Raw genomic sequence first — 24,657 nt, forward strand, 5'->3', positions numbered from 1 at the left:
AAAACGAAGAAACCCAGGCAGGACTGATAACTGGCCATGGATGATGCTATTGGTGGGCACCTTCAGTTTTGTTTTTAAGTGGGTGTTCTTTTCGGCGGAATGTTTTCTTCCTGTAGTTTCATATATTTATTATTTTCATCTTACTGCGTTATATATTAACAGATTCGTTATCTTGTTGTTGGTTCTCCTCCGTGACCATCTCTGCCCTGAGAGATTTTCTTCGGGTTCTCCGATTTTCCGCCCTCCACAAAAACCATTACTCCAAATTCAAATTCGATCTTCAATGCACGTACACTTTCTAATGAGCTCCTGATAGTTACTCCGTGTTACATGGGTGAATACATTTAATTTTTTCTCGACTTAAAATAAACCCCTAAATAACCAAGTAAAGTAAACAGTAACGCGATCTGTTTCTTGTGCCTTCCTCACCCCCCCCCCACCCCCCCCCCAAAAAAGAACCTTCCTTAAGTGCTCGCGCGGATACTCTCTTCCCAGATCACCACTCTTTTTAGGCTACGTTTACATGGGACCGGTCCAGAACCGTTCCGAACCGAACCGGACCTGTTTACATGGAACCATTTTGAACCGATCCAGGTGTTTACACGGTACCGTTCTGGAACCGGTCCGGAACAGATCAATAACTGGACCTGCAAAATAGCAGGTTCAGTTTTGGATCCATTCCGGACCGGTTCCAGAACGGTCCCATGTAAACAGAAGGCCTATCCGGTCCGAAAATCGGACCGGATCCGTTCCGGACCGGTCCCGTGTAAACATAGTCTTAAAGTAGTGAGCGATAACTTTCAATGAACCCTGAAAATAAAGTCCCATAAAAAACGGTATTTACCCATTGTGAAGTCATATTGAAGTGACACTCTTTCATGGATACTCCAGCAGGTAATGGCTTCACAAAATATCCGCTATCTTCGTCTTCAAACTCGTTGTAGACGTAAATCATAAAACCAGTAAACTTCTCTGTTGCATTACCGGACACAGTGCCATTCAAGGTAACTTAATTAGAGAACATGTTTAAATCAGTCCGTGAATGATAAGCCAGGGGAACCCCGCCATGTTAAAAGGCGCGGGGGTATGAACATTGAAGTTCTGTCCTGAATACCCTCAGTTCTAGAGCAAAATCAACGAATGAATAACGAATATCGTAAAAATCCGGTTGTAAGCCAATTTTGTAGGGGGTTTACAGCAAGGCGCCCAAAAGTGTGACCACTTTTAATTTATTCACATTCTTCCGTGCAGATTTAATCCAATCAGAAGTCAACTGGGAGCTGTCCTTGGCTTCTGATTGGATGGTGGTTGCACGAAAGAATGTGAATTAATTAAAGGTGGTCACACTTTTGGGCGCCTTGCTGTAAGGTGGGATAAACGAAAGGGCTTATATCCGGGTGGGGGGCTTATAGGCGGAATAAAAAACGTTTCGAAATTAGCCACGAAAGTATTGATCGAAATACGTTTTTTAGTTCAAAAGTCATAATAAATCAACATTTAGCCCTGTTCAGTACTATCATCCAGCAGAGTATATCCGGGGGGGGGGGGGGGGCGGGGGGCTCATAACCGGATGTACTTTTCCCCTGAAGGTAAATCACAAAGAAAATGTCCTACTGCTTGTAGCAGCTTTGTCATATGTGACTTCAACTTGAAAAGTCCTAAAGAACGATCGAAATCAAAGTTCTCCTCACGCTAATAAGCGTTGACAAGCATGCAAGTTAAGGTCAAGGGATATCGATTGTACTTTGAGGGGAAATAAGATGCTTATCGCATAAAAGCTGATTAAAATATCTCACTCGTGTAGGTTTGTTGTCCCGGCCCATAATGCGATTCATTCCTGTACGTGACGGACTTTCCATCCGGACCAATCACATCAAGCACGTATGGAGGCTTTGAACTCTGAGGTTTGACACTACTTGGAAACCAATCCTTTACGTATCCGCAGGGAATACGAACTTCTGTTTTCACTTGGTGGATTTGCAGGAAAACCATGGTCCATATCAGAAGAAGCAGAAATTGCCGTGTTCCTAACACACGCGCCATCCTGGTTTCAAGTTGATCCTGTTTAAAATATAAAATGTTATTTGTGTGTAAGAAAGAGCACATTGCATTATCTCGGGTCTTATGAATTTTTCCGTGTCTAATAATAATATGCTTTTCCATACATGCATGACAATATTAACGAAAGTAATGGCAACCTCTAAAAGAGAACAATCTGGGCGTGGCTCAAGCTCTTTTTTAAACCTCCAAAAGATACCAAAATACTAAAAATAGAATTTTACTTGCCCCCAACGCCAAGGCTTCATTACTCAGTTGGTGGAGCAACGTACCGGTATCACGGAGGTCATAGGTGCAGTTGCTTAAATTGCTAACACACTGCGAGGGTCATTTCATTCATTTCATATATCTCTATCTTTCTTCGTGTGCAACCCTAAAAGAGACCTTGGGGGCTAAAATATTGGCGTTTTTCCCGGAACACCCAAAGTGAGACCAAAAGTCCGAGCTATCCACCCCGAGGGGAGACGACGAGCATCCCCACCCCTTTCATATGGGAGTCCCCCCCAGGCAACGACAGCAAAACAACAGTGGAAAACAATAATTTGATACACAACGGTTCTCAAATCAGCACTTGCAAGCGGGCTGCCGATAAGTTCGTTCGACTGCTCTGTTTTCGCGCGTCGGTAGGAGAACCTGTATAATATTGACAACCGCATGGATGTAACATGTCAGGCCGTTTACCGAACCGACGGTTCAGACCCTTCCCTCAGCCATGACAGCTTAGAACCTGACAGCTGTATAAATTATTTACGGCAGAGATCCAGGGTAAATTGCAAACAAACTGGTTCGTCAAAATGGCATTTTCAAATCTTTCTTTATCCAGTAACTGTAAAAATACATAGATTTAAATTAACATGACTTGAGTTGACTAAAACATCGACCCGTCGCCACGGACGTCTCGCGGAAAAGTTCGAACGTTATCCAATGGACGTCATTGTGCATATTATATGATATTGGTGTTTATTTGATCACGACTAAAAACTTGAATATTTAATTACTAGTTTTCTGCGAATAAAGAAAAAAACTTCGGCCACAAAATACGGACTTTTCATGGAAGAAGTCGATTATTAACCGGGCAGAGACTGGGCCGGGCCCGGTTCATAAATCGCCCCGAATTTTTTCGTAGTCGTAGTAGTCTTGTCGGTAAATCGTTCCAGACCCGCTCGGCCGCTTCCTTGGCCAGGATTCAAAACACGCACTTTTGATATTTACTCGGCAGGAGCTATTAAATCATCTTCTATTTAAAATTTTATCTAAAACCCTGATTTCTGTTAAGCGTGAAATATATGTGTTAATGTTATTCAAGCGAGTACTGGGTTGCGAAACCGGTGATTGTTTTGACAGGTCCAAACCGCTATGTCAGTCACGCAATGTTTTTGAAGCAAGCTTTACGCATATTAAACTGCTTAAAAAAAGGCTGGTAGCTAGAGCATTTTTGAGCCAGAATAATTCTTTGAAGATACTTTCCGAATTAATCATGTCCATTTTCGCGTATCAGAGACGATTGAATGTTTGCACAGCAAAATAATCTTTAATTCTATTTTGATTCTTGATGAAAAAGCTTTACTTCAGTGTTTACTTACACACTTCCCAAGACGTCAGAAAACAAAATGGTAATGTATAGTTTTTCTACGAAGTATGATGGAATTTTTGAAAGGATCCGTAAAGCCAGCAAGTAAAACAAATGGTCTACAAAATGAAATCTTGGTGCCACTGCGGGTAATTTCATTTATTGTAATTAAATTCTACCACGGCATGCAAAATTTCACGGTTTTGAAATTTTCTAAATCTTTAAGCCTTTCAAAATGTTTCTTGACCCCATCTTGAATAAAAATTCATTTGAAACTTTTTTTCATGTTTCTTTCATTTGTTCAAGTTTTAGTTGAGTTTTTAGGCTTTTGAAACGAACAAGATCTATTTATAGATTGAGGCACCGTGTGATGTTTTTGATTACCTTGTTTGTCGTAGTAGTTCGCTCGGCCGCTTTCTTCTGTTTCTTGGCCAGGATTCAAATCCCGCACTCTTGATATTTACTCAGCAGGAGCTAAGATTACTCTCCTATTTAAAATTTTGTCTAATACCCTGATTTCTGTTATTAAAGCGTGAAATGGATATTTTTGTGTTTATATTCAAGCGTTCGACTCAAGCGAGAACAAGAGCGCGAAACCGGTGATTGTTTTGACTAAGCTCTTTTTTACGTCAGTCACGCAATGTTTTTGCAGCAAGCTTCTGCTTTTAAAAACGGCTGGCAGCTAAAGCATTTTTGGGCCAGACTCTACTTTGAAGATGTTTTCTGTTTAGCAAGAATTGTGTCCATTTTGTCCATTTTCATCCGTGTACAGTGGGCCGACAAAGTTGTGTGTCACAGACGGATTGAATGTTTACACAACAAAATATAAACCTTGTTTTGGTTCTTGCTCAGCTCAGAAAACAAAATGGAAATGTAAGTTAGTAATATAATAATTTCTACAAACTAGAATGGAATTTGGATCGGTAAAGCCATCGAGTAAAATAATAGACGGCAAAAATAAAAACTTGCGCTTTGGCTAATTTTACGGCTTTAATTTAAAGTATTCAAATTTTTAATGCCATTCAAATGTTTCTTGGCCTCATCTTGAATCTTTTTTTTTCTTTTTTCACATTTAGTTGGGATTTTTAACAGCATATGTTATCTAGTACGCGTGATCTAATGAATGCCCTTTTTTAGTCTTTTTATTTTCGTTTGTGAATTTTGTTTTGAAGTTTTTCTGTTATTCTTGATATTTATGTAACTCGTTTTATTTTTATTTAATTTTATTTATGTGACTCGTTTTATTCGAGCAAGAGCCAATACTGTAATTTTCTGGTTACTCCACTCATGTTTGGGAGAAATAAATATATTTTTTGGTTTTTCATTCGAGGGTTTTTAATTTCACTCGGAACCGAACGGCGATGAAGAAATTACCTGTTATGTATCACGCAAGCAAGAACTTGCGTTTGCGTGACTGCTTCCCAAAATGCAGCATATAGGCAGGTTTTTTGATCGAAGAATCAGATTGACTTGAAGAGCTGGCGTGTTTAAAAGCTAAAAAGCTTTCTAATTTTTTATTATTCCTTTTTTGTGTGTGACACATTCTTTTAAAAAACCTTAAACGCTTCTTAGTTTTTAACGAATTATTTCTAATTGTTTGTTTGTTTTGGCCGTAGATCATTTGTAATGCTATTCAACTGTTTGAGTTCATTTATTCAAGATAAGAAATACACAAAACGTATTAAACTTGTGTGTCACAGCTACTCGCCCCTAAACTACTGCTCGGCTGGCGCCATCACAAAAGTGCTGAGGAGGGCGGGGAGAAGGGTTAAGAGTAGGATGTGTTATGGGAAGGAGTAGAGTCGAAAGCTGCAGGGGATGGGGGAGGACGGAGTAGGAGGGGAGATATTCGAAGGTGAATGGCTAAGAAAAGGGGGAATGGGGGGAGGTGGGGGGGGGGGGTTGAATAAAAATCCATGCTTGATTATATCGCGCAACCTTTTTTCATGGTTTTCTTATCAGAACAGCTGTTCAAAATTTTATGAGTAGTCTGCACTTTGTTAAGTGCATAATAATGATAATAATAATAATAATTAATAATAATTTTTATATAGCGCTATTCAGCTAATCTTCCATTATCCTTGGATAAAAATTAAAATCTAAAAATACCGAGGTTATTCATTGTTCAAAAAAATAGGAAGCCTAAGCAGGAATTTGTTCAAGCATGGACAAACAAACCACAGACTTGTGTGTTTCTCAATTAAATGGTATTTTAAAAGTTTTTGCTGCACTTGCCTAATCAAGTAGTTAAACATTAACTGCCCGGTTTTAAGCTTTAAGCTTTAGGCGTCTTGTTACTGTATTATTCCGATCGATCTTGTCTCAGGGTAGCGCCCCATATACATGCGCAATCGTAACATAGTACTCATCTTCGAGGTCAATTTACTCGTAGTTCATGGTCGTGATGTATCTATCACATGATATGTAATGTTTTCAAACGCAGTAAAGCAGGATATCATAACAATAAACGTTTTTTTCACGAGTGACACTAAAATGCAAGCTTAATATATAACTGCATACACGTAAATTGACATTTGCAGCGTTTTCTGTGTCTATTTAATTCGTTCGGACAAATATCTTAACTAGAGTTGTACTCACCTCAAGTAAAGAGTAACTTAAATTGTTTAGTGTGGATTATCTTTGGTATCGGCGACGGAAAATTAGAATATTTCTTTCGTAAGTACGTATTTTATGCTTTACCCGTACTTTTTCTAGTTGCTCTTTCCTCTGAACGAAATTCACTTGGCTCCACTACCTGCCAGACGGCTGCCAAGTGTTATGAACTATTTGCGTGCCTTTCCGTCGAAAATACATCGGTGGAGTGCGTGACTTCTTGTTTTAAAAATGCAAATCTTTTTTTTTTTGCTACATTGTCGAGTGGGTGTACGCAACACAATCACGCCGGGCCAGCTAGCAGAGCGCTTGAAGCGGCACTCTCGGAAAAACTTTTTGCTGTTTTATGCGATTGAGCTCAAATTTAGCACAATGATAGACTGAACTTTTTATCCCAAATAATCGTATGATTTTTGTTTTTTGAATTAAACGGTTTTTGGCGGGAAAATGACGTCACAGTGGTAAAGGAAAATTTTTATTTTATTGTTATGGCACAAAAAGTACATTATTCTGAAAGAGATCGCTGATATAAAGTGAAATGCCAAAAAAATATTGAAAAAGCTCAATCCGTCTGGAAGATATTGGGTTTGAAAATTTAAATTTCCCGCCATTCTGTTACTATTTTTAGAACATTTACAAAATTCAGAATACAATAAACCTATTTGCGATAATTTGGTACGGCGAAAATTTATATGCCCCATTTTTTTACACTGTATTTTAAAACGCAAAGACAAAAAAAAAATACATAATTAAAAATTGTTGTCGAAGTTTTTCGGCGCAGCCTGAAAACTTAACAAAGTGCCTTTTAATGTTCTGTTTTTATTTATTCATTCATTTGTTTATTTTGCTTCAAAACGGTTTATCACCAGTCAATTTAATCGAAATCTTATCTCTATTTGCTGGTCCGACCTTTGTTCTAATTCTCTACCACGTTTTCACCACACGGTGCACAATAGGCTCGTTTTCCGTCGCTCTCTCGAGTCTAATCAATCTGAACCTTGTTCCTACCCGAGAAGAGTCTTTTCAGGAGAAGAGCGTGGGCTCATTTCCCGAACAGTGGTTGGTAATTGGACCTAAGTGCACAACTAGTACTGTATTCTGTATTAGTTCGTTGCCGACTCATTTCCTACGATTTGAGAGCCGGGCGGCACGTCAGAGTCAGAGAATACTGTAATCGGCTCATTGCTGCTCCTTTAACATATTCTCTGAAATTTACAAACTTAAGAAGTTTACACGATCATTCTACTGTGCATGAGTCCCACAAACAAGGAGAAAGGGAGCTTGGCGGTTCTCTGGATGTTCTCGGCGTTGCCTTTGGAGATGGCGGCTCGAGTGTAATCTTTTGTTTTACGTCACTGGTGATCGACCAACCAAGAAACTGCCGGAAATCAATTCTGCATCATACCAACTAAAACTGACCCAAACTGACTCACTTAATCAAAATACATGTAACAAGCTCCTCGTGGTGGTGTAAATGAGTCCATGCCAGTCCAATCACATCTTCTTTCACTCCAGTCAGTACATTTCACGCGAAAAGAAAATATCTTCCTCTTCCAGGCAACATCTCGAAGGAACTGTGACATGCAGGGAAGCAAATGACACTGAATGTTAGTGAGTAGTTACCTACATTAAAGGGTGAAAACTGTCCTTGGAACAGTGCGGTTTAGCCGAATCTGCGTTGTTGTGTCAAGTAATCGCTTGCTGTTTATCTTCAATTCTTTACCTGTTCAGTCAAGCTATCAATCAGGTAACCATAAAGCATGAAACCGGACATTTAAAAATACAGTGATATTTCGACTTTAATAAAAGCGACTGCTCGAAAAAGTTAACTAATCACCCCGGGATTTTCAGGAATAGGACACCTATCTTTTGGACAAATTTGATCAATTGCCTTGCCTGAAGGGAAGCGACAATTTGAGTCAGAAATAAAAAGAAATCCGTTTTAGCTCGTAGCTGACAAGATTTGCATATTTCATAGACAATATATGCAGCCCTTAAATCACTTTTAGGCATTTTTATTCGAATTGTGTGCCAAGACAGTGATGTTTACAAGCAGTGCATAATTATGAATCAGTGCGATGACACGCGACGCGAACGCAAAAACCACATGGAGAGTTTGTGCAGGCCTATCAGTTTAACTTACTTTCACGTATACAAGACCTGAATTAATGTTCCAAACAAGCAGCTTTCGCAGAATCGATGTCCGCACACAGTCCGCACGGGCTTCAGCCTGGTAAACCAAAGGCAAATGGAGCAGCTTTGGCCTGGAGACAACTAATCTACAAACCCAAAATCATGGCCACGAACGAGTTCAGGAACAATAAATAACAACACAAATTCTATCTTCATCGTCGACTGAAGGCGGATGTAGAAAGCGAAAGTGCTTAGACACACCTTCTTGGAGAGAGTTGGTTACTATGATTGGTTCCTTTTTCAATTACCTGTCACTACGTTACATACTAAGTCTAGAAGTTAACCAATCGCAGTTTAATAAGCTTCACCCCACGTGGTGCATGTCATAATTTTGCGTGGAAACAAACCTCGTGCTTGGACTTGAACAAGATGGAAGTTGTCGTAGGTCCTGATTATTCTTCGGAAAGTTCAGGTAGCGATGAGGAGGAATTCGAAGATGGATTTGAGATAGATTTCATTGTTGATGATTTTGTGGATCAAAGTAGCGACGAGGAAGTGATTCAACCCCGTTTCGGCGGCTATGATTATGAATTTGTGGACGAGGTATCGGAAAATCAGAAGTGCCCGGTGTGTCTGTTGCCGATGAGAGACGCTGTACAAACGACGGAGTGTGGTCATAGATTTTGCAAAGATTGCTTGTATGGAATTCTAAGGTAAAGAAATACAAACATAAGACCGTTTCGAGTCGACTTAAAGCAAAGAATATTAATTAAGCGTGTCCCCAGGCTCTATGCGTGCGACAGAAATTAGCCATGCCGCGTCGGTCGTTTAATTGTGATTGCGTCAGCGCTTTTTTTCGTTTGACCGGACTGTGGTAGTCTGAAGCTTTCAAGTCAGGTGCTGGCAGTTCTAATTGAATCTCTTTGTGACATTTTACTAGCTAGGGTCTAAGTAACTATCACTGACTTGGTAAAAACGGACAATGCCTTGAGTTCCAAAGTGAAACTGAGCTATTTTCTATAGAAGTGAAAATACAACTACCGACGCAGAAAATGCTTTCGTTATTCGCATTATCTTTCTCAGTCAACGAGTTCGCATTCAAGAGAACGTAAAGCAAAGGTTTTTACTCCTTAACAGTGGCAAATGTGATGCTGGATCCTTTTCCGATTTACTAGCCGCTTTCAACGTTTTGAGGGTCCAAGATGATGCAGAAACTGCCGGCACTGCACAATTTTCGATTCTTGATGTGTGCTAGCGCTATGGAAACACTTTATCAGCAATCAGGTTTCACGTTCAAGTTTCTTGTTCATCGCATTTTTTTATTACAGGTTTCCAATAAATTTTAGAAATATTTTTGGCAAGAGATCCCAGAAAGCTTTTTTTGAACTTTTCCTTTTATTTTTTTTCCTATTTTGCATGACAAAAAACTGCTAACAACACGACAAACTTACTTATTATAATATAAAATATTGCAATCAAAAATAAGACAATCAAGAAGGGTTTTCTGTCCATGGTTGAGTAAAAACGGTTCCACTTTTCTAGATGATAGTTTTGTAAACAGTCATTGTAAAATGTCTTTTGGTTACGTAGTTTACTTGTTCTTTGTGAGTACATGAAAAGACTAATTAAGTAGTCTAGTATCTTTCATTGCTGAAATAGAGGTTTAGTAGTCTAGAATGATTTTTTGCTGTACTTTATGTAGACACATACACTGTAGTTACTTCACCGCACCACCATACACCACCATACAATACTACAATATGTGAAAGTCGAGTATATATCATTGTAAAGTAAATACTACTTATTAAGGTATAAGCATCTAAGGAGTGCCGTAATTAAGCAATATATATAATGCTTGATAATTTTGATATCTTGTTTATAGTTGTGAATCCTCCAGGTCATTTATTTATTTGTTTTAATGCCAATAAATTTGACTTTTCAATTTGCTCTATTTCTCGATTATTGATTATTGCTCATTGGAATGTTTTTTGTTTTTGTTTTTGAATACCATGAAAAATGGTAAGTTTTAGTGAAGTAAGTGAAAGATGTTAGTTTGCTGAAGTTTAGTGGGATTAATTTAGTAATTATTGGGATACTTTCGTATTTTCTTTATTGGCGATTTTTGTGTTGGAAGAAAAATAGTTGTCCTAGCACTGATTATTGTGGAACTCCGCATTTTGTTATCATAAATGCCTCTTTTTGAGAAGGTTACATGTGTTACATTTGACTATTATTTTATTGCCAGTCTGTTAGATAATTATAAAACCATGGTATTCTTCCCTGGTGTTCAATTTTACTTGGACAAATTTTTATGGTCAGTTGTATCAAAGCCTTTTCTAGACAAAGTCTAGAAAAGATGATGATACAAAATCATACAAAATGTTATGTTTATTTAGATTTGAAATTAATCTATTGTCCATAAGTTGTTCTTGAAATTTGGAGGAACAAGGTAGTATTGGATTGATCTGCAGTTTTGTAATATGTCCTCTTATTTGGTTTACAAGCAGGAGATAAAAATGAAATTTACAGTTGATTGGGTGTAATGATCTGTAATACCTGTATTTATGATTGATGTGCAAGTTGGTGGTTGGCTCGGATTACTCTGGAACTAATATCATCATATCCGCTACTTTAGGCTTCAGTTTTTTTAGTTTCTCAGTCAACTTCTATTACGTTACATTACACCCAATCAACCTAGTAAATGGCCAAGCTCACCACGAGTCTCTCGTAGCTCAGTTGGTTAGAGCGCCCAACCGATATCTGGGAGGCCATGGGTTCGATTCCCGTCGGGGACTCAGAATTTTTCTTTGTCCCATGCTCGTGTCATTGTTGAAAAATTCATCTTCATCTGTTACCTTCTTGGCGTTTTTGGTATTGTTTAGATAACATTGGCCTTATATATTTTTTTCATCAGTATTTGTTGTTTCTTCTGTTACAGTGGTTAGTTTTACGTTTGTTTTGTTATGTTAAGCGCAAGCAGTTCATCTATAATATTAGTAATATTCCTTACTTGTACAAATTTTTTTTGCTAGTTTAAATAATTTTGTTCACTGATATCTGGAATTGTGCACGCAGAGATTCGCATATTTGTTGAAGCTCGTAACACTAGCACTAACGAAAACTCATGCCTCAAGAAATTTCGAGGTTACCGATTTTACTGACATCTCTCAACAGGAATAATCATCCAGTTTGTCCAAACGATCGCCGAGAAATCCGAAAGGAAGGAGGTGTAAGTATAAATATTTTACAGAAATACTTCTCTTCTGAACTGTGCAGTGGCTAAAGAATGCGAGAGGGTTAACCATAAGAATAACAACAGCAGCAACAACAGCAATAATAATAATAATAATAATAATAATAATAATAATAATAATAATAGTAATAATAATAATAGTAATAGTAATAACAATACTACTACTACTACTACTACTACTTTTAATAATAATAATAATAATAATAATAATAATAATTTTAACATTTACATTGTGCAAATTCCATTCAATGTTCAAATGCGCAAATTTAAAACGGAATAGAAAGAGTAAAACGCTAAAATTACAATTAAAAGAAACTTACAATAAACTATTGTATTACAGCCGTGATAAAAATGCTCGACGAGAAATTCCAATTCTATTTTCTGTGCAAAGTTGTCACGGTAAGTGCTCTCATATCCTGGGAGCAGGAGAGTTTTTTCTTTCTCTGCGAAGAGCAGCGCCTTGATAGGCTAGTTTTAAAATAATACCTCATGAGGTATCCTAGTAAGTCTTCTTATTCTTCTTTACTTTGCAGTACTATCCTGACAAAGCCTGGGCCAGAGATATTTTGGGTCTTCGTATTAAATGCAAGCAAAACGCCACAGGATGTGACTGGATTGGTGAACTACGACATGCAGAAGTATACTTATAATGTCTTATGTTTCTTGCATGTGATGTAGAGAAATTGACTCTAATATGAGTAGTGTTTTGGTTTCAGTTCTTTGACTCTACTTAAGTGAATAAGTTCATATTCAGGACCAACAATTTTAGACTCGTTGATCGCGATTTTCCTTTGAAGACCCAGCTGTGTGCCTGATGAAAGGCAAATGGGACTGATGTTTTTTAAAAATTCTCATTTACAACAGATTGCAGTGAGTTTAGAACCAAAGATCTTACATTCATCTTTGGCCTTAGAAAAGGGAATGGATTACCAAGCAAAACGGAGATAGACCGTCCCCAATACCTCGGTCGATGGTATATTTAAATTTAACATATATTAATAGACAACTCGTAGAATTAACATTTATAGTTTTTTTTAAGGACCACAAAAATGGATGTCCTTATGAAGACGAAGAGTGTCTCGCTTGTGGTGGCTCCATTCAAAGGCGACTGTTAGAGAAACATCACGACGAGGAGTGTCCAAAGCGCATCATTGAATGCGAACACTGCCAGGATGAGTTCACGTTTGTCCAAAAACAGGCAAGCAGTTCAGTATGATTCGAATTAGCTTTGGTAGAAGGTTGGAAATGTCGAGCAGCTGCTAGCAGAATTTTGTTCATGAAAACCAGTCTTCACTGTAGAACACAAAAAGTCCTGAAAATACACTGACAAATGCTAATTACAAGATGAGAAAAATTACATAAAATGTATATATAGCTCTAAGAAAACCTTTTCTTGCAGGAACATGAAAGCAATTACTGCAGACGTTTTCCTCTCGAGTGTGCCAACAACTGTGGAAAGAAAGGAATAGCCAGAGAAGAGGTGCACGATTTAATATTATTTACCGTCACGAGAATACTAAGCTTGTTTTTTAACACCATCTTAAACAATACAAGAACCAGTAGCATGCAAAATACAATATATTACAAACAATGTCCGAGAAAGATTTCAAAACTTAATAGACTAGTTAATGGAGTTGGCTTTCTATCTTATTTGTTTGAATATGTGTAGTGGCGCGCAGATAAGGTTGTGCAGCTAGATTTTTTTAATTTCTTTCATGGGAGCTAGATACAACACCGAACAAGACGTCTTCGTTGATGGCGGTAGCAAAAATATTACACGAGTCCATTTCGTACGTTTTCCACGATATTCCAAGTGAACACTAATAAATAAATGTGTGCTCCGTGGACTCTTTATCTCGACAACACAGGCATGTATGCATCTTTTCCGTCTCCGTCTCCTTCTCCTTCTCTTTCTCCTTCTCCTTCTTCTTCTTCTTCTTCTTCTTCTTCTTCTTCTTCCAGCTCACTTGACATAACGTGAGTAAATAAATGATTGATTGATTGTTCCTTACGCAGCAGCCCACGTCACGTTCTTGTGGGCCTCCCTCTCCTTCACCTGCCTTGTGGGTTTCATTCAGCGGTTACCATGGTTATGCCATCTTCAGGCTTTCTGAGTGTATGTCTAATCCATTGCCAAGCCCTTCTCTCAACTACAGCTTCAATGGCTCCTCATCTGTCTTTTCCCAAAGATCTCATTCTTTATCTTCTCCGGTCATCTTATGCCGAGAATACTCCGCACTTGTACACAAATACTTGGAGCTTGTTAGCAAATCGTTGGAGATCCTCTTAAGTCTGCCCCGTAAAGTAGGACTGACTCGACGTTAGACGAAAACTGGATCTTCAGCTTTGTCTTGTGTGACACGAAAGAAGTTCTCCATATATACTGGCTTAAACATTGCAAGCATTTACCTAGCCTTTTCTATCCGTACCACCCGTTTTGTTGATGTTACTACCCAGAAAGTGATGAATATTTTCTTTCTCTAACAGTGCTTGACGATTCTCACTCCCCTTACTTGGATGATCATCATCTTCATCAGTTTTGTTTTGTTAGCGTTGACTCTGAAACTTACTACAAAAGCTTACTCCGCATATCCTGCAACCTGTGAGCTTACAACGCTAGTTCGTCCGCATAGTCCAGATCTTTTCGTCTTTTCATCAAATGCCATTGAATTCCTCTTGCAGATAATCTAAAGGCCTGCCTTAACTGTTACTCGGTCAAGGAAGAGAAACAAAAGGGGCCAAAAAAAGTCAGCGTTATCTTTAGTTTCTCCGGTCAGTATCTCCAAGGACTCAGTCAGCTGTCTCAGATGTCTATTGTGTATAATAGGGATTTGACGCTAAGTCCTCCTCCCATTGTCTTGGTAAAACAACTTTTTTAAAACCCCTTAACGAAACTTTAAAATTCATTTTCTTGTTGGTGTTATATCGTACCCTTCCACGTTGCCTTAACCACTTTTGCCAGACTGATTTTGTCTATCGCTATTACAAGGTGAAGATATGATCCTGCATGGCTCTTCGCTTTACTTTTACATCCTCGACCTTCGGCTGATTACGACATGTTCAATTTGGTTTTGCGTTCTCTGGTTCGGAGATACCCATGCAACTTTGTGGCATTCCTTGTGTGGGAACAGTGACCCTTCGGTAACCATCTCATTTGCCTTGCAAAAGTCTGTCTAAAGCACTCCATTCTTGCTCATTGTTGCATCAGTGCCATGCTGACCCATAACATTTTCTTTACTCCTGTTTACTCTTTTCACCTTCACATTGATGTCGCCCATGAAGATGATGGTGTCTCACTTGAATACCCTGTCTGTCACAGCCTGTAGCTAGTACGCATTTCCCTATTATGCTAGTAAAACTGGCATTTTATGCCCCTAGCAATGCTCGTTTTTTGCCCAAAAAATGCTCAAATTATGCTCATTTTTCAAAATCATGCTCTTTTGGTTTGAAAAATGCTTTGCTTTATTTTAAAGAAATGCATACAAAAAAAGACGCTTTGTGTGTTTTACGTCAACTCAGCTAACTAAATAATATTAAAAAGACATCTTTCCAATTCATTCTACACCTATATAACACGTGTTTGTGTTTATGTGTAACACAACGTTAGCTCTTTGTTCACTTTTCCTTTGAAGACAAAGACATCTATATGTTTCATGACATACTCAAAGCGTTTATCGTTTGTTATACTGCAACATTACATTAATAATAATAACATTGTTTAACTCGGTCGTGTAAGGCAATTTTCGTGGTAAAACTGTGCCCTCTTCGCTTGTATTTACCAGCAGTGAATTCCAAAACCGCTTTCGAGCTATTTCTGCTTGAGCTGGCCTATTTTCTGCTTCGCGACTTCCTTCTATTTCCTGCAAGTTAGTTCGTGACAATAGCGTGGCTGACGTCATCTTGTTTTGATTTTGAGCAAGGATTGGGTACAACCTTGAAAATTAACCGCTGACCGGCTAGGCCTTCTTCCAAGTCACAACTACCACACACATTTTGTGGAGAGCTTAAAGAATTGGAATTTTCTAAAGGTCTTTAGAAGTGTTTGCACATGAAAAACAAGTTAATTTTTGCTTTTGACGACAAAAATGAAGACAAAATTGGCAAAAAAGCTAAATTATGCTAGCAATTCTTTTTTTGAGAGAAAGTGTAAAACAATGCTCGTTAAGCCAAATTATGTCAAAAAAGTGCTAGCATAATCGGGAAATGCCTAGTAGCTAGCTGTTCATAGAACTCGTTTTCCTTTTCCCCCTCTGCTGTGCTAACGTTTGTTGGGGCGCGGCATTGTATGATTAGACACATTACACCACTTGCCATCACGATTTGCGCTGAGATTGGCTCCCACTCTTTTAGGCTAGCACTAGCCTCGCTTGACAAAGTAAATCCGACTCCCATTTTATGGGAGTATAGCACCATCTCTCCCGTGCCAGTTTTTATTTTTCCACGAGAATTCCACCTCTTTTCACAAATGCCCAATATGAAGATGTTGCTCATCTGCATTTCAGCAACTACCTGACTTTTGTGCACATTTTCCGTTTCCGTGCGTGGTACGGACGTTCTTTTGTCCAATCTTCATACTCGTTTTTGGATATAGCATGAATAAGATGATCAATCAGTGCGACAAGCTGTTCGCTCGGAAAAAAAGTTTCCAGATTTCTCCAAACTCCATGATGAACGAGCCAGTCAGTGACGCTGGAGTTTTCCCACTTTGGAACGGGAAATGAAAATTGAACTTTGCTTAACATCTGACGGATAAATAAACACATAGAACATTAACTCTGAGCAACTCGCTCTTGGTAGAGGGAGGTAGGAAACCCGTCAGAAATTTCTGAATACCGCGGGGGATCTGCAGCACTGTTGACCTCAGATAGACCAGAACTCTTAATTTTTTCACAACATAAATCAAGTGTTAGTTCGAGTGTACAGTTGAATCCCGATAACTCGAACCTTCAAGGGAAGTCGAAAAAGGTTCGAGTTATCGGGAGTTCGAGTTATCGGGGGAAAAATTAGTAAGAAATGACCTGGAGGGAAATTGACAATGGTTTGAGTTAGCGGGAGGTTCGAGTTATCGGGATTCAACTGTACTTATGTACATCCAAGAGTACATCAAGTTGCACTGATAACGATGTCCTTCAAATCATCTTAATGGTTGTTTGATTATTACAGCAGCTAAACGAAATGTGAAAACAACAAAATGAACTCTGAATAACGTCTGCATAACCACTAACATTTAAATTTTAGGCCATGTAACAGCTTATCAACAAGGGTTTTTTAAAACATTTCACAATAAAAATTAACGGTAAAAGTAAGCGACGTTTCGACCGATTTTCGGTCATTATCAAGCTAAGTGTAAGAAATAAAATTTGCATAGATATATATATAGCTACAAAGAGGTAAAAATGTGTGAGAAATATTAATGAAGTAAAAATATGTAAAAATGTAAGTAAAAGAATTTGCAGCAGCTAACAGAATTTGCAACAGCTAACAGTAAAAATTTCGCTGTACCAGCTGTAAAAAGGTAAACAATTAAATAAAATAATATTTTTTAAAAAAGATATTTGTAATGGATTCAGGACATGATTTCAGTACAGCATAAAGATATATTTTTACAGCCGTCGATTGTTATAGTCGTAGTCTATACCGGCTCAAGTGAAATAAACATGAACTCCACCAATTTCATTTCGTTATTTTTTCAGATGGAAAGTCATCTTTCAGAGAAATGCCCCATGACAGAAGTGATCTGTCCTTATGCTGAAGCTGGTTGCCCTTTTCAGGTTTGTAACGATGAAGCAAATGGTTTTCCAATTAAATTATTCCAACCCGCTCGACGATTACAAGGAAATCGAACCAAGAATGAATATAGTTACCAAAACGCCTAGTAAACGCTATTTTAATCACACAATTTGAATATTGTAACAAGACTACCTAAATATCAGAATGAGAAATTGCAGCGTATACAGAACATAGCGGCACGCCTTAAATTACTGGAACCAAGAAATCACAGCATAAAACACCTGCACTGGAAAGCCTACGTTGGCTTCCAGTGAATTAATGGATTGATTATAAAAATTAACTGGCGGTGACTTTTAACTTAAACAAGAAGCTTGAGAAGCTTGAGAAGCTTAAAATCGGGCGCTTAATAATTAGCTATCTGTTTTGACTTGAAAGGCAGGGTACAGTAAAGTAAAAATCACTGGAAAAACAGTCACTTAAACCTATTCAAGCCGGGGGGGGGGGGGGGCTTTTGAGGCCCGCGCTGACTTTGGACGCTTATAAATTTTTCAAGATTCAACCAAACGCTGCCAAACTTTGCGCGTTTATCTAAAATTTATCTCGCAATAATTTGATGGGATTACTTATTGTGCCAGTAACTTGAAATCACCATGGCAACGTCATTTTGACAGGCTTGTTTTCCCAAATTTGAATTTTTCGTGTTTCTATTTAATAATGAAAATCTGGAATGTTTTCAAGATTGCATTATTACTTAATGACATAATGGTCTCAATTTATAAAAATATATTTCGCACAATACAAATAAACGATTGAACTAGACGTCTAGAAAATATAAATTTGTAACACTTAGCAAAGTGCAGCCTTTTCGCAATACTTAATAAAGGCGGGGTTTTTACCTGAAGACCAATTTTTCCAACGCTTTAGGTGGCTGACGCATTTCAGTATTTTCCAGCCCTTACACTTTAATGGAACAGTATACAACTCCTAATCAGGTAACTACTATTGTCAAGAAAATGATCACAACTTATTGACCAATGATTAGGTATTTGTTTCATACCATTACTGTAATAGCAACTGGTGAAGAATAGTAGTACTGACCCAAAGTATAAGGGCTGGAAAACACTGAAAACCTTTTCAGCCGCGTTTCAAGGAATCCAAAAAAGCTTTACTTATCCCATATATATTTGTTTTGCAGTATTTTGTTAATTTTTGGACGATTTTGGGGGATGTCTGGGAAGCGATAGTTTTTCTCAAAGGATTAGTAAAATTTATACAAATAAGAAATATTGAAGATTTAATGTGATTTTAAAATTTGAATTTGAAGTTAAAGATTGGTGGACGGACACCAAACAGTCTCCTGACAACCCGGAGTGCTCTTGCGAGGGGGTCAACTGTTTGGAGGTGTTTCCATTCTTTTCTTCAATCCCTTCTTTAAATCTCTTAAAGTTCCATTCAAATTCAGGTAGAACCCCACCTTAATTTTTGTTCTTGTGAGAAAACAACAGAAGTCAAAGGTTGCGTGATATAACCAAGCATGGATTGTAATTCTCCCTCCCTTTCCATCTCCTTAGCCTTTCACCCCCACCTGTCCCTCCCTTTCTACTCTCATTCAATTTAATGTTTGTTTACATTTCCTAACCAATTCAGTATCGTACTAATCTGTGCCAAGCAATCAGATAATAACAGATCTCCCATACCAAGACCTTAGAGTATAAACCGCTAATAAAACAAAACACACTTGATAATAATTCCCTGAGGTTATACACCTTGCAGTATTAACGTACTAACGAACTTGATAACAAACCCCATGTCGTACTAAGGATTTTTACTGATCAACATAGAAAATAAGTTCACAATGGTTTGTTCCCAAAACGTTTTTTACTGTACAGAGGGTCTGACTGTATATTGACCTGTAACTTGTATACCGTATTGAAAAATTCAGAACGAACCGACTTCTGCCCGCTACCATGATATCATGTTGAAAAATTAGCTCGTTCGAAACCGTAGCAAAATCGTTAGAGACAGACAAGATACAGCCGTTTACTGGCAGTCTTTGAAAATCCTGAATTTCGCCAAAATGAGCCAAAATAAAGTTTTAAAATTTACTTTATCAATATGGTTCTTATCTTTTTATTCAATTCTATGAACTGCTTTTATGCAGTACTGTCCACAAAGATTTCAATTTCCTCAAAGTTTCGGGACAAATGGATACAAAATATTTCGTGCAGAATGTAATTTGATTAAGCGAATGTTTTCACGTCTATAAATACTTCAAGCAGTGAATGAAAAACCGTTTTGTTTTCATCGATGAGAACCACTTTCAAATAGTTAATGCATAAAAAATAACAATCAGATCAGAATACAATAATTATTAATGTAAGGTCTCGCTATTATGTCTCGGCAGAGATACTTCTTTTTTGCAAGTTCAAATGTATGCAAATTTCGTGTGAAATGTAATTCGATTCCACTGTCTTGTTTACAAACTCTTTCTTAAGAAAGTTGTATTTTCGTGAATAAAACCCATTGGCCTGTTTTGTTTTCCTGATCATGTTTGTCTGTGATTTTTACAAAACATGTGGTCTTTTTTTCGGAACTTAAAGTTGTACAAAAATTCCTATTTTGAACACAGATGTCACTTCCGGAATTTCTCATCTAAAATTCAATTGGTATTTAATTATAATTATTCGAAGTTTTCATTTTCAAGTCATCTTTTCATTCGATAGCTTTACTGATCTCGTAAAAAATTCCATTCAAGTTCACACCAATACTGTACATTGCCAATGTTTTGCTGACGTCTTGAGAAGTGTCTTACTAACGTCACTAGTCAAATCTAAAATATATCCAAACCAAGTTGTGCAAACATTCTACTCGTTGTGACAGGCGACTTTGACGCCCAATTGTGCGGAAATGAAAATCGACATACTTCTTGCTAAATATATAAAAAATAGTTTTAAAGTGGAGTCCGCCTCAAAAAAATGTACCGCCAGATCACACTGCTATTTGTAGAAACCAGCAAAGCGTCTAGTTTCAAAGTTTCCCACAAAAACATTGCGTGACATGAATGACGTTACCCCTTTTATTTACAAAAATAGCTTCAACTTGTCAAAGCAACTACAGTTTCACAATGGTGATTATTAGTACTTTACCCCTTAAGTTTTTTTCTCTGTCCTCCCGCTGAAGCAAAGAAGAGAACCAGATTGCAGATTAGCCCAAAAGTCGACCCAGTGTTCCTACAACGATTTACTGTCAAAACTGAAATGAAATCGATTGGCCCAGGCTATCCCCGTCATTTTTAGCCGACAGGAGACTATCGTCTAGGACGACCAAAGGGTAAACTATAAATCGGCCACGCCCGATTAAAAAATATATTAACGGGCAATAACCAAGCTACGTATCCTCTCTCATACCAGTTATCAACCTGTTCGCAACCTACGCCCCCGCCATTTACTTAGTTGAACTATTACAATTTTGTTATTTATTTTATTACTTAATTTCTTAGTTACCCTCAGATTAATATTGTCAAGCACTTCATATAACACGAGCCTCTGGCTCGAGAGATTGCTCAAGTGCAAAGCTAGCTAACTAACTAACTAACTAACCAACCAACCAACCAACCAACCAACCAACCAACCAACCAACCAACCAACCAACCAACCAACCAACAGACCGATCATAATTGAATGTTGCTGGTTTGTTTATAGGACAAAAGATGTTACCTAAATGATCACATAGAGGCGAGCATAGATGGCCATTTGGAACTGACATGGTCCTCACTGGATGCTACGAAACAAGAGCTTGAAAGCATGAAAGACCTGCGACAAAAATTCAACGAAGTACTGGAAGTTAATCAAAAGCTGACAGAGACAGTAACTGATTGTCATGGGCAAGTCCAAAACTTGTCATTAGCAGTGAAGAGTCTTCAAGACGTAAATGTCCAGCAACAAAAGCAGGCTGCCATCATGGCAAAAAAAATGTCAAGAGAAAGAGAAAGAGTGGATAACACACTGAATAAATTTAAGGCTTACATCAGTTCACTTCGTTACGAGAAGGTGACCAGAAACGGTACTTCTAAGTATGATAGAAAGAATAGTGCGAATGCTGATTATGTTAGCAACTTTACGCCAGTTGGTGAGTGGCGCAGGAGGCGAGCAAGTGATCGCTCCTTGGGAAAGGAAACGAATTTAAACTGCTGGGGGCGGCCAAAGTATGCGGAGTGGGGACATGAAGAGAATAGCTCCTTGGGAAGGGAGGAGAGGAAGGTGGAAGAGGATCGCTCTTGGGGAAGGGAAGAGGATAGCTCCTGGGCAGGGAAAGGAAGTTGTCAAGAAGCCGATCGCTACTGGGGGCGAGAAGATGATATCTCCTGGGGAGGGAAAGAATGTTTGCAAGAAGCCGAACGCTGCTGGGGGCGAGAAGAGGATATCTCCTGGGGAGGGAAAGAATGTTCGCAAGAAGCCGATCGCTGCTTGGGGCGAGAAGAGGATTTCTCCGGGGGAGAGTATTTATGGGAAACGCCGATCGTTTTAAGTGACTCAAGTGACTGATGTCACCGACGTGTTACAGTATTGACAAAATAACTGCACAAATGCTGGCAATAAATGCAGTCAACTCTCTCTGAGACAGAAACCGTCGGAACCAAGCTCCAATTATCCGTCTTAGAGAGGTGCCCCCCAAAGGGAGTTTAGTTAAAGTAGTTGACCGAAAAATTGCAGGAACGGGACCAACACCAGGTGTCCATCTTAAAGGGGTGTCCGTTAAGAGAGAGTTGACTGTATCCCAAATAATTGTAAATCATAACTAAAATTGTAATGCATTCTGGAAGAAAATGTGACCGAAATTGTTCCCGGCCTGAACAACCGATGAACTGTGATGATCGGAAATCTGTCGACTACTCGATAACCATTGATAATCGTAAGTTAAATGACATCAATTAGTATCGGCCAGTCGATGACTTATCGATGGTCACAAGTAAAGTTAATCTTATTGCTTGGATTGCTAACGATTACTTTTGATTTTCCTTGATCCATTGCTATCGACAATGATGACAATTAACAAAAAACTAGAACAATCGATAATATCGATCATGTTACGGTTACAAAATTTTCCTTCCTCGATTGGTTATCGATTCAAATATCAAGTCAATTAATTGGCATTAATTAATATCAATTATCATCGATTATCGATTTTATCGATCCGTCAGGCCGGTATTTCTGTCGGAAGCAGCATCTCGCATCATGTCGGGCACCTGGTTGAAAGAAACACCGGGTCGACATATTGAGTTTTTCAAAACAAACGCCCCGGCGTTTCTTTAAACCAGACATTTATGCAACATTTCCTCGCTGATCGTTAGGTTTACTCGTTTTAAAACGTTCTCGAGCCCGGTCTCCAAAGCCGAGTTTAACATGAACTGCGAGCATTACATTTTTCCCTCTGATTTTTCCACTCCCGTTTTGTTTTAACCGTGTTTTACTCGTACTAAAGATCTGAAAAAAAGGGGGACTGCTCGCACTCAGTCTAAAAACATAGCTACTTAAACTGAATTTCTTCATTTTGATGCATGGGCAACGCGGTGTGAACAATAGGTTAATTTACGATCAGCCGACATGATGGGTTATGCAAATTAGTAATGTGGTCATGATTGGGAAGAATTAAGGCTCATCCTCGGTGTAAGAACCTGTGAAACTCACCGGTGACGCAAAACAAAGAACGAACAAAGCAACAAAGAGCGTCAAAAACAATACAGAGCAGGAAAACAAAAGCTCCAAAACAAAGAAAAATATCACAGGTTCTTACACCGAGGTAAACCCAGAATTAACTAGACAATTTTAAGAAAATCAGCACCCAAACCATATTTGAGTGTTACTTAATAGACGACAGCCCACTTATATTAAGACTGTTGTTAGTTTGAAATACTCTGTAGTGCTATAAATGCACAATTCCTGTGCATAAATTCATTAGGTTTTTGAAATTTGTTTGCTCTCTCAGAAATCACGTGGTTAATTTGCATTATAAAATGAAAACAATCGTGAAAAACAATAATCAAAGCCCTCTCTAAGAGGAGTGTGGTTACTGGTAGTGAATAACAACGGTGGAAAAAAAGATGTAGTTTAAGTTTTATTGGAGAGTACTCTTTCCCGAACCAAGTGCTCGCCATAAACGTTGTGTGCGCCTTTGTGTAGAAGGTTTCAAAGGTGGACACATTGCAACTTGTTGTGTGCAATCACAGGGGAACCAAATGCTGTATTAGCTAAATCATAATCATTAATAAATTTACTGTTATTAAACCATGCTCTTGTGTCTTTTTGAGTTGTTTTTGCGAGGGATTTAAACCAGAGCAGAGAAGGTACCCCTTGAAATATTACCTCGTGTGCCGCTTAATAAATTAAAACGACACTCCAGCAATTCCAGCTCTGCTTGGGGGAGGGAATCTGTGTTTCGAGAGTTAACCCTTTGGCGACTGCCGGTCCCTAAAATGGGTATTTTCCACATGCACGGACTTATTTACAAACATTACAACATAATGGTGTTGGCTTTACTAAAAAAGCCAGTAATCACAAAAAAGCTTTATTTGGCGCGAAAATAGGCACGCATTTGTTTGCAGACATTCCGAATCGCGAGCTCGAGGATAACTGCGAGCTTCTAAAAGCAGATAACGTTCAAGAACAAATCTCCGTGCATATTAAAATATTTTCACGCAAGGTCTCTGTCTGGATGATTTTGGTCAAGCTCACGGTCAAACGTCAAAATAATTGTGCTGGCGTTCAAACTCTTAGCATAAAGTTCAATTTAATTAAACAATATAATTGGGAAGGAAACTGAAGTGGGAACAAAAAGCGCAAAGTTTGAAATCTATGAGATATCGCTTGAGAGGTACACTTCGGATATCCTCAGTTTTGGCCGCTTCACGTGAGGTGTTAAGACCAATTGCGCTGAAGGAAAAACTGTTTGATAGATGTGTACTTAGAAGAAAATAAAGTACTCAAATATCGGTTTCAAGGGATTTCAGTAATCCAGTGTTAAATGAACAAAGAAGGGGGCCGGCAGCTTTTACACGTTTAACATAACATTAGGGTTTGCGTACACTGAACTACAACACGAGTTGATTAGTTGATTATATTTCATCCGTGTACGACAGTCGACGTAGCCTGTGGTATCGTAGCTAATATAACGAGTTGCTAAGTGATGATATTCACGATGATTTGTCATCAAAGTAACAATCAATAATAAAAATTTCTTGTAGGAAATCGTAATTTTATTGGTTTTTATAGTTTACATCTTGCAGTTTGTTTGCTGGGACTAA

The 24,657-nt window shown here is 38.3% G+C and overlaps 2 protein-coding genes and 1 non-coding gene across 4 annotated transcripts; 2 read left to right on the forward strand and 1 right to left on the reverse strand.

The window, feature by feature from the left end:
• Positions 1-167: 167 nt before the first annotated feature.
• Positions 168-4,736, reverse strand: LOC144654185 (uncharacterized). Its single transcript, XM_078514272.1, has 4 exons — positions 4,013-4,736; positions 1,797-2,061; positions 845-1,008; positions 168-278 (listed from the first exon to the last, which is right to left on the reverse strand). Exons 2-4 carry the CDS (start codon positions 2,041-2,043, stop codon positions 168-170), a joined length of 522 nt encoding a protein of 173 aa, XP_078370398.1. The 5' UTR covers positions 2,044-2,061; positions 4,013-4,736.
• Positions 4,737-8,775: 4,039 nt separating this feature from the next.
• Positions 8,776-23,641, forward strand: LOC144654705 (TNF receptor-associated factor 4-like). 2 transcript variants are annotated; one of them, XM_078514926.1, is made up of 8 exons: positions 8,776-9,087; positions 11,549-11,603; positions 12,161-12,265; positions 12,667-12,825; positions 13,027-13,107; positions 17,321-17,398; positions 21,059-21,616; positions 21,676-21,847. In XM_078514926.1, exons 1-8 carry the CDS (start codon positions 8,804-8,806, stop codon positions 21,712-21,714), a joined length of 1,359 nt encoding a protein of 452 aa, XP_078371052.1. In that variant the 5' UTR covers positions 8,776-8,803; the 3' UTR covers positions 21,715-21,847. The 2 variants fall into 2 exon arrangements, with proteins under 2 accessions (XP_078371052.1, XP_078371051.1); XM_078514925.1 differs by having other exon boundaries at positions 21,059-23,641.
• Positions 11,095-11,169, forward strand: Trnai-gau (transfer RNA isoleucine (anticodon GAU)). The gene has a single exon. It is a non-coding gene; the product is annotated as a tRNA-Ile (tRNA).
• Positions 23,642-24,657: the final 1,016 nt, after the last annotated feature.

This window comes from Oculina patagonica, chromosome 5 (assembly GCF_052425735.1).
Source record: "Oculina patagonica isolate OP01 chromosome 5, crgOcupat, whole genome shotgun sequence".
Taxonomy (NCBI): Eukaryota; Metazoa; Cnidaria; class Anthozoa; order Scleractinia; family Oculinidae; genus Oculina; species Oculina patagonica.

What these genes read in the sequence shown, in the direction of transcription:
- LOC144654185 (XM_078514272.1), bottom strand. Translation starts at nt 2,043, where the DNA reads ATGGCGCGTGTGTTAGGAACACGGCAATTTCTGCTTCTTCTGATATGG. An exon ending in GGGACAACAAACCTACACGA is followed by an intron (nt 1,009 to 1,796) that starts GTGAGATATTTT and finishes TCTCTAATTAAG; the next exon opens with TTACCTTGAATGGCACTGTG. An exon ending in TCAATATGACTTCACAATGG is followed by an intron (nt 279 to 844) that starts GTAAATACCGTT and finishes CGTGCATTGAAG; the next exon opens with ATCGAATTTGAATTTGGAGT.
- LOC144654705 (XM_078514925.1), top strand. Translation starts at nt 8,804, where the DNA reads ATGGAAGTTGTCGTAGGTCCTGATTATTCTTCGGAAAGTTCAGGTAGC. An exon ending in TGCTTGTATGGAATTCTAAG is followed by an intron (nt 9,088 to 11,548) that starts GTAAAGAAATAC and finishes ATCTCTCAACAG; the next exon opens with GAATAATCATCCAGTTTGTC. An exon ending in AAGGAATAGCCAGAGAAGAG is followed by an intron (nt 13,108 to 17,320) that starts GTGCACGATTTA and finishes TTATTTTTTCAG; the next exon opens with ATGGAAAGTCATCTTTCAGA.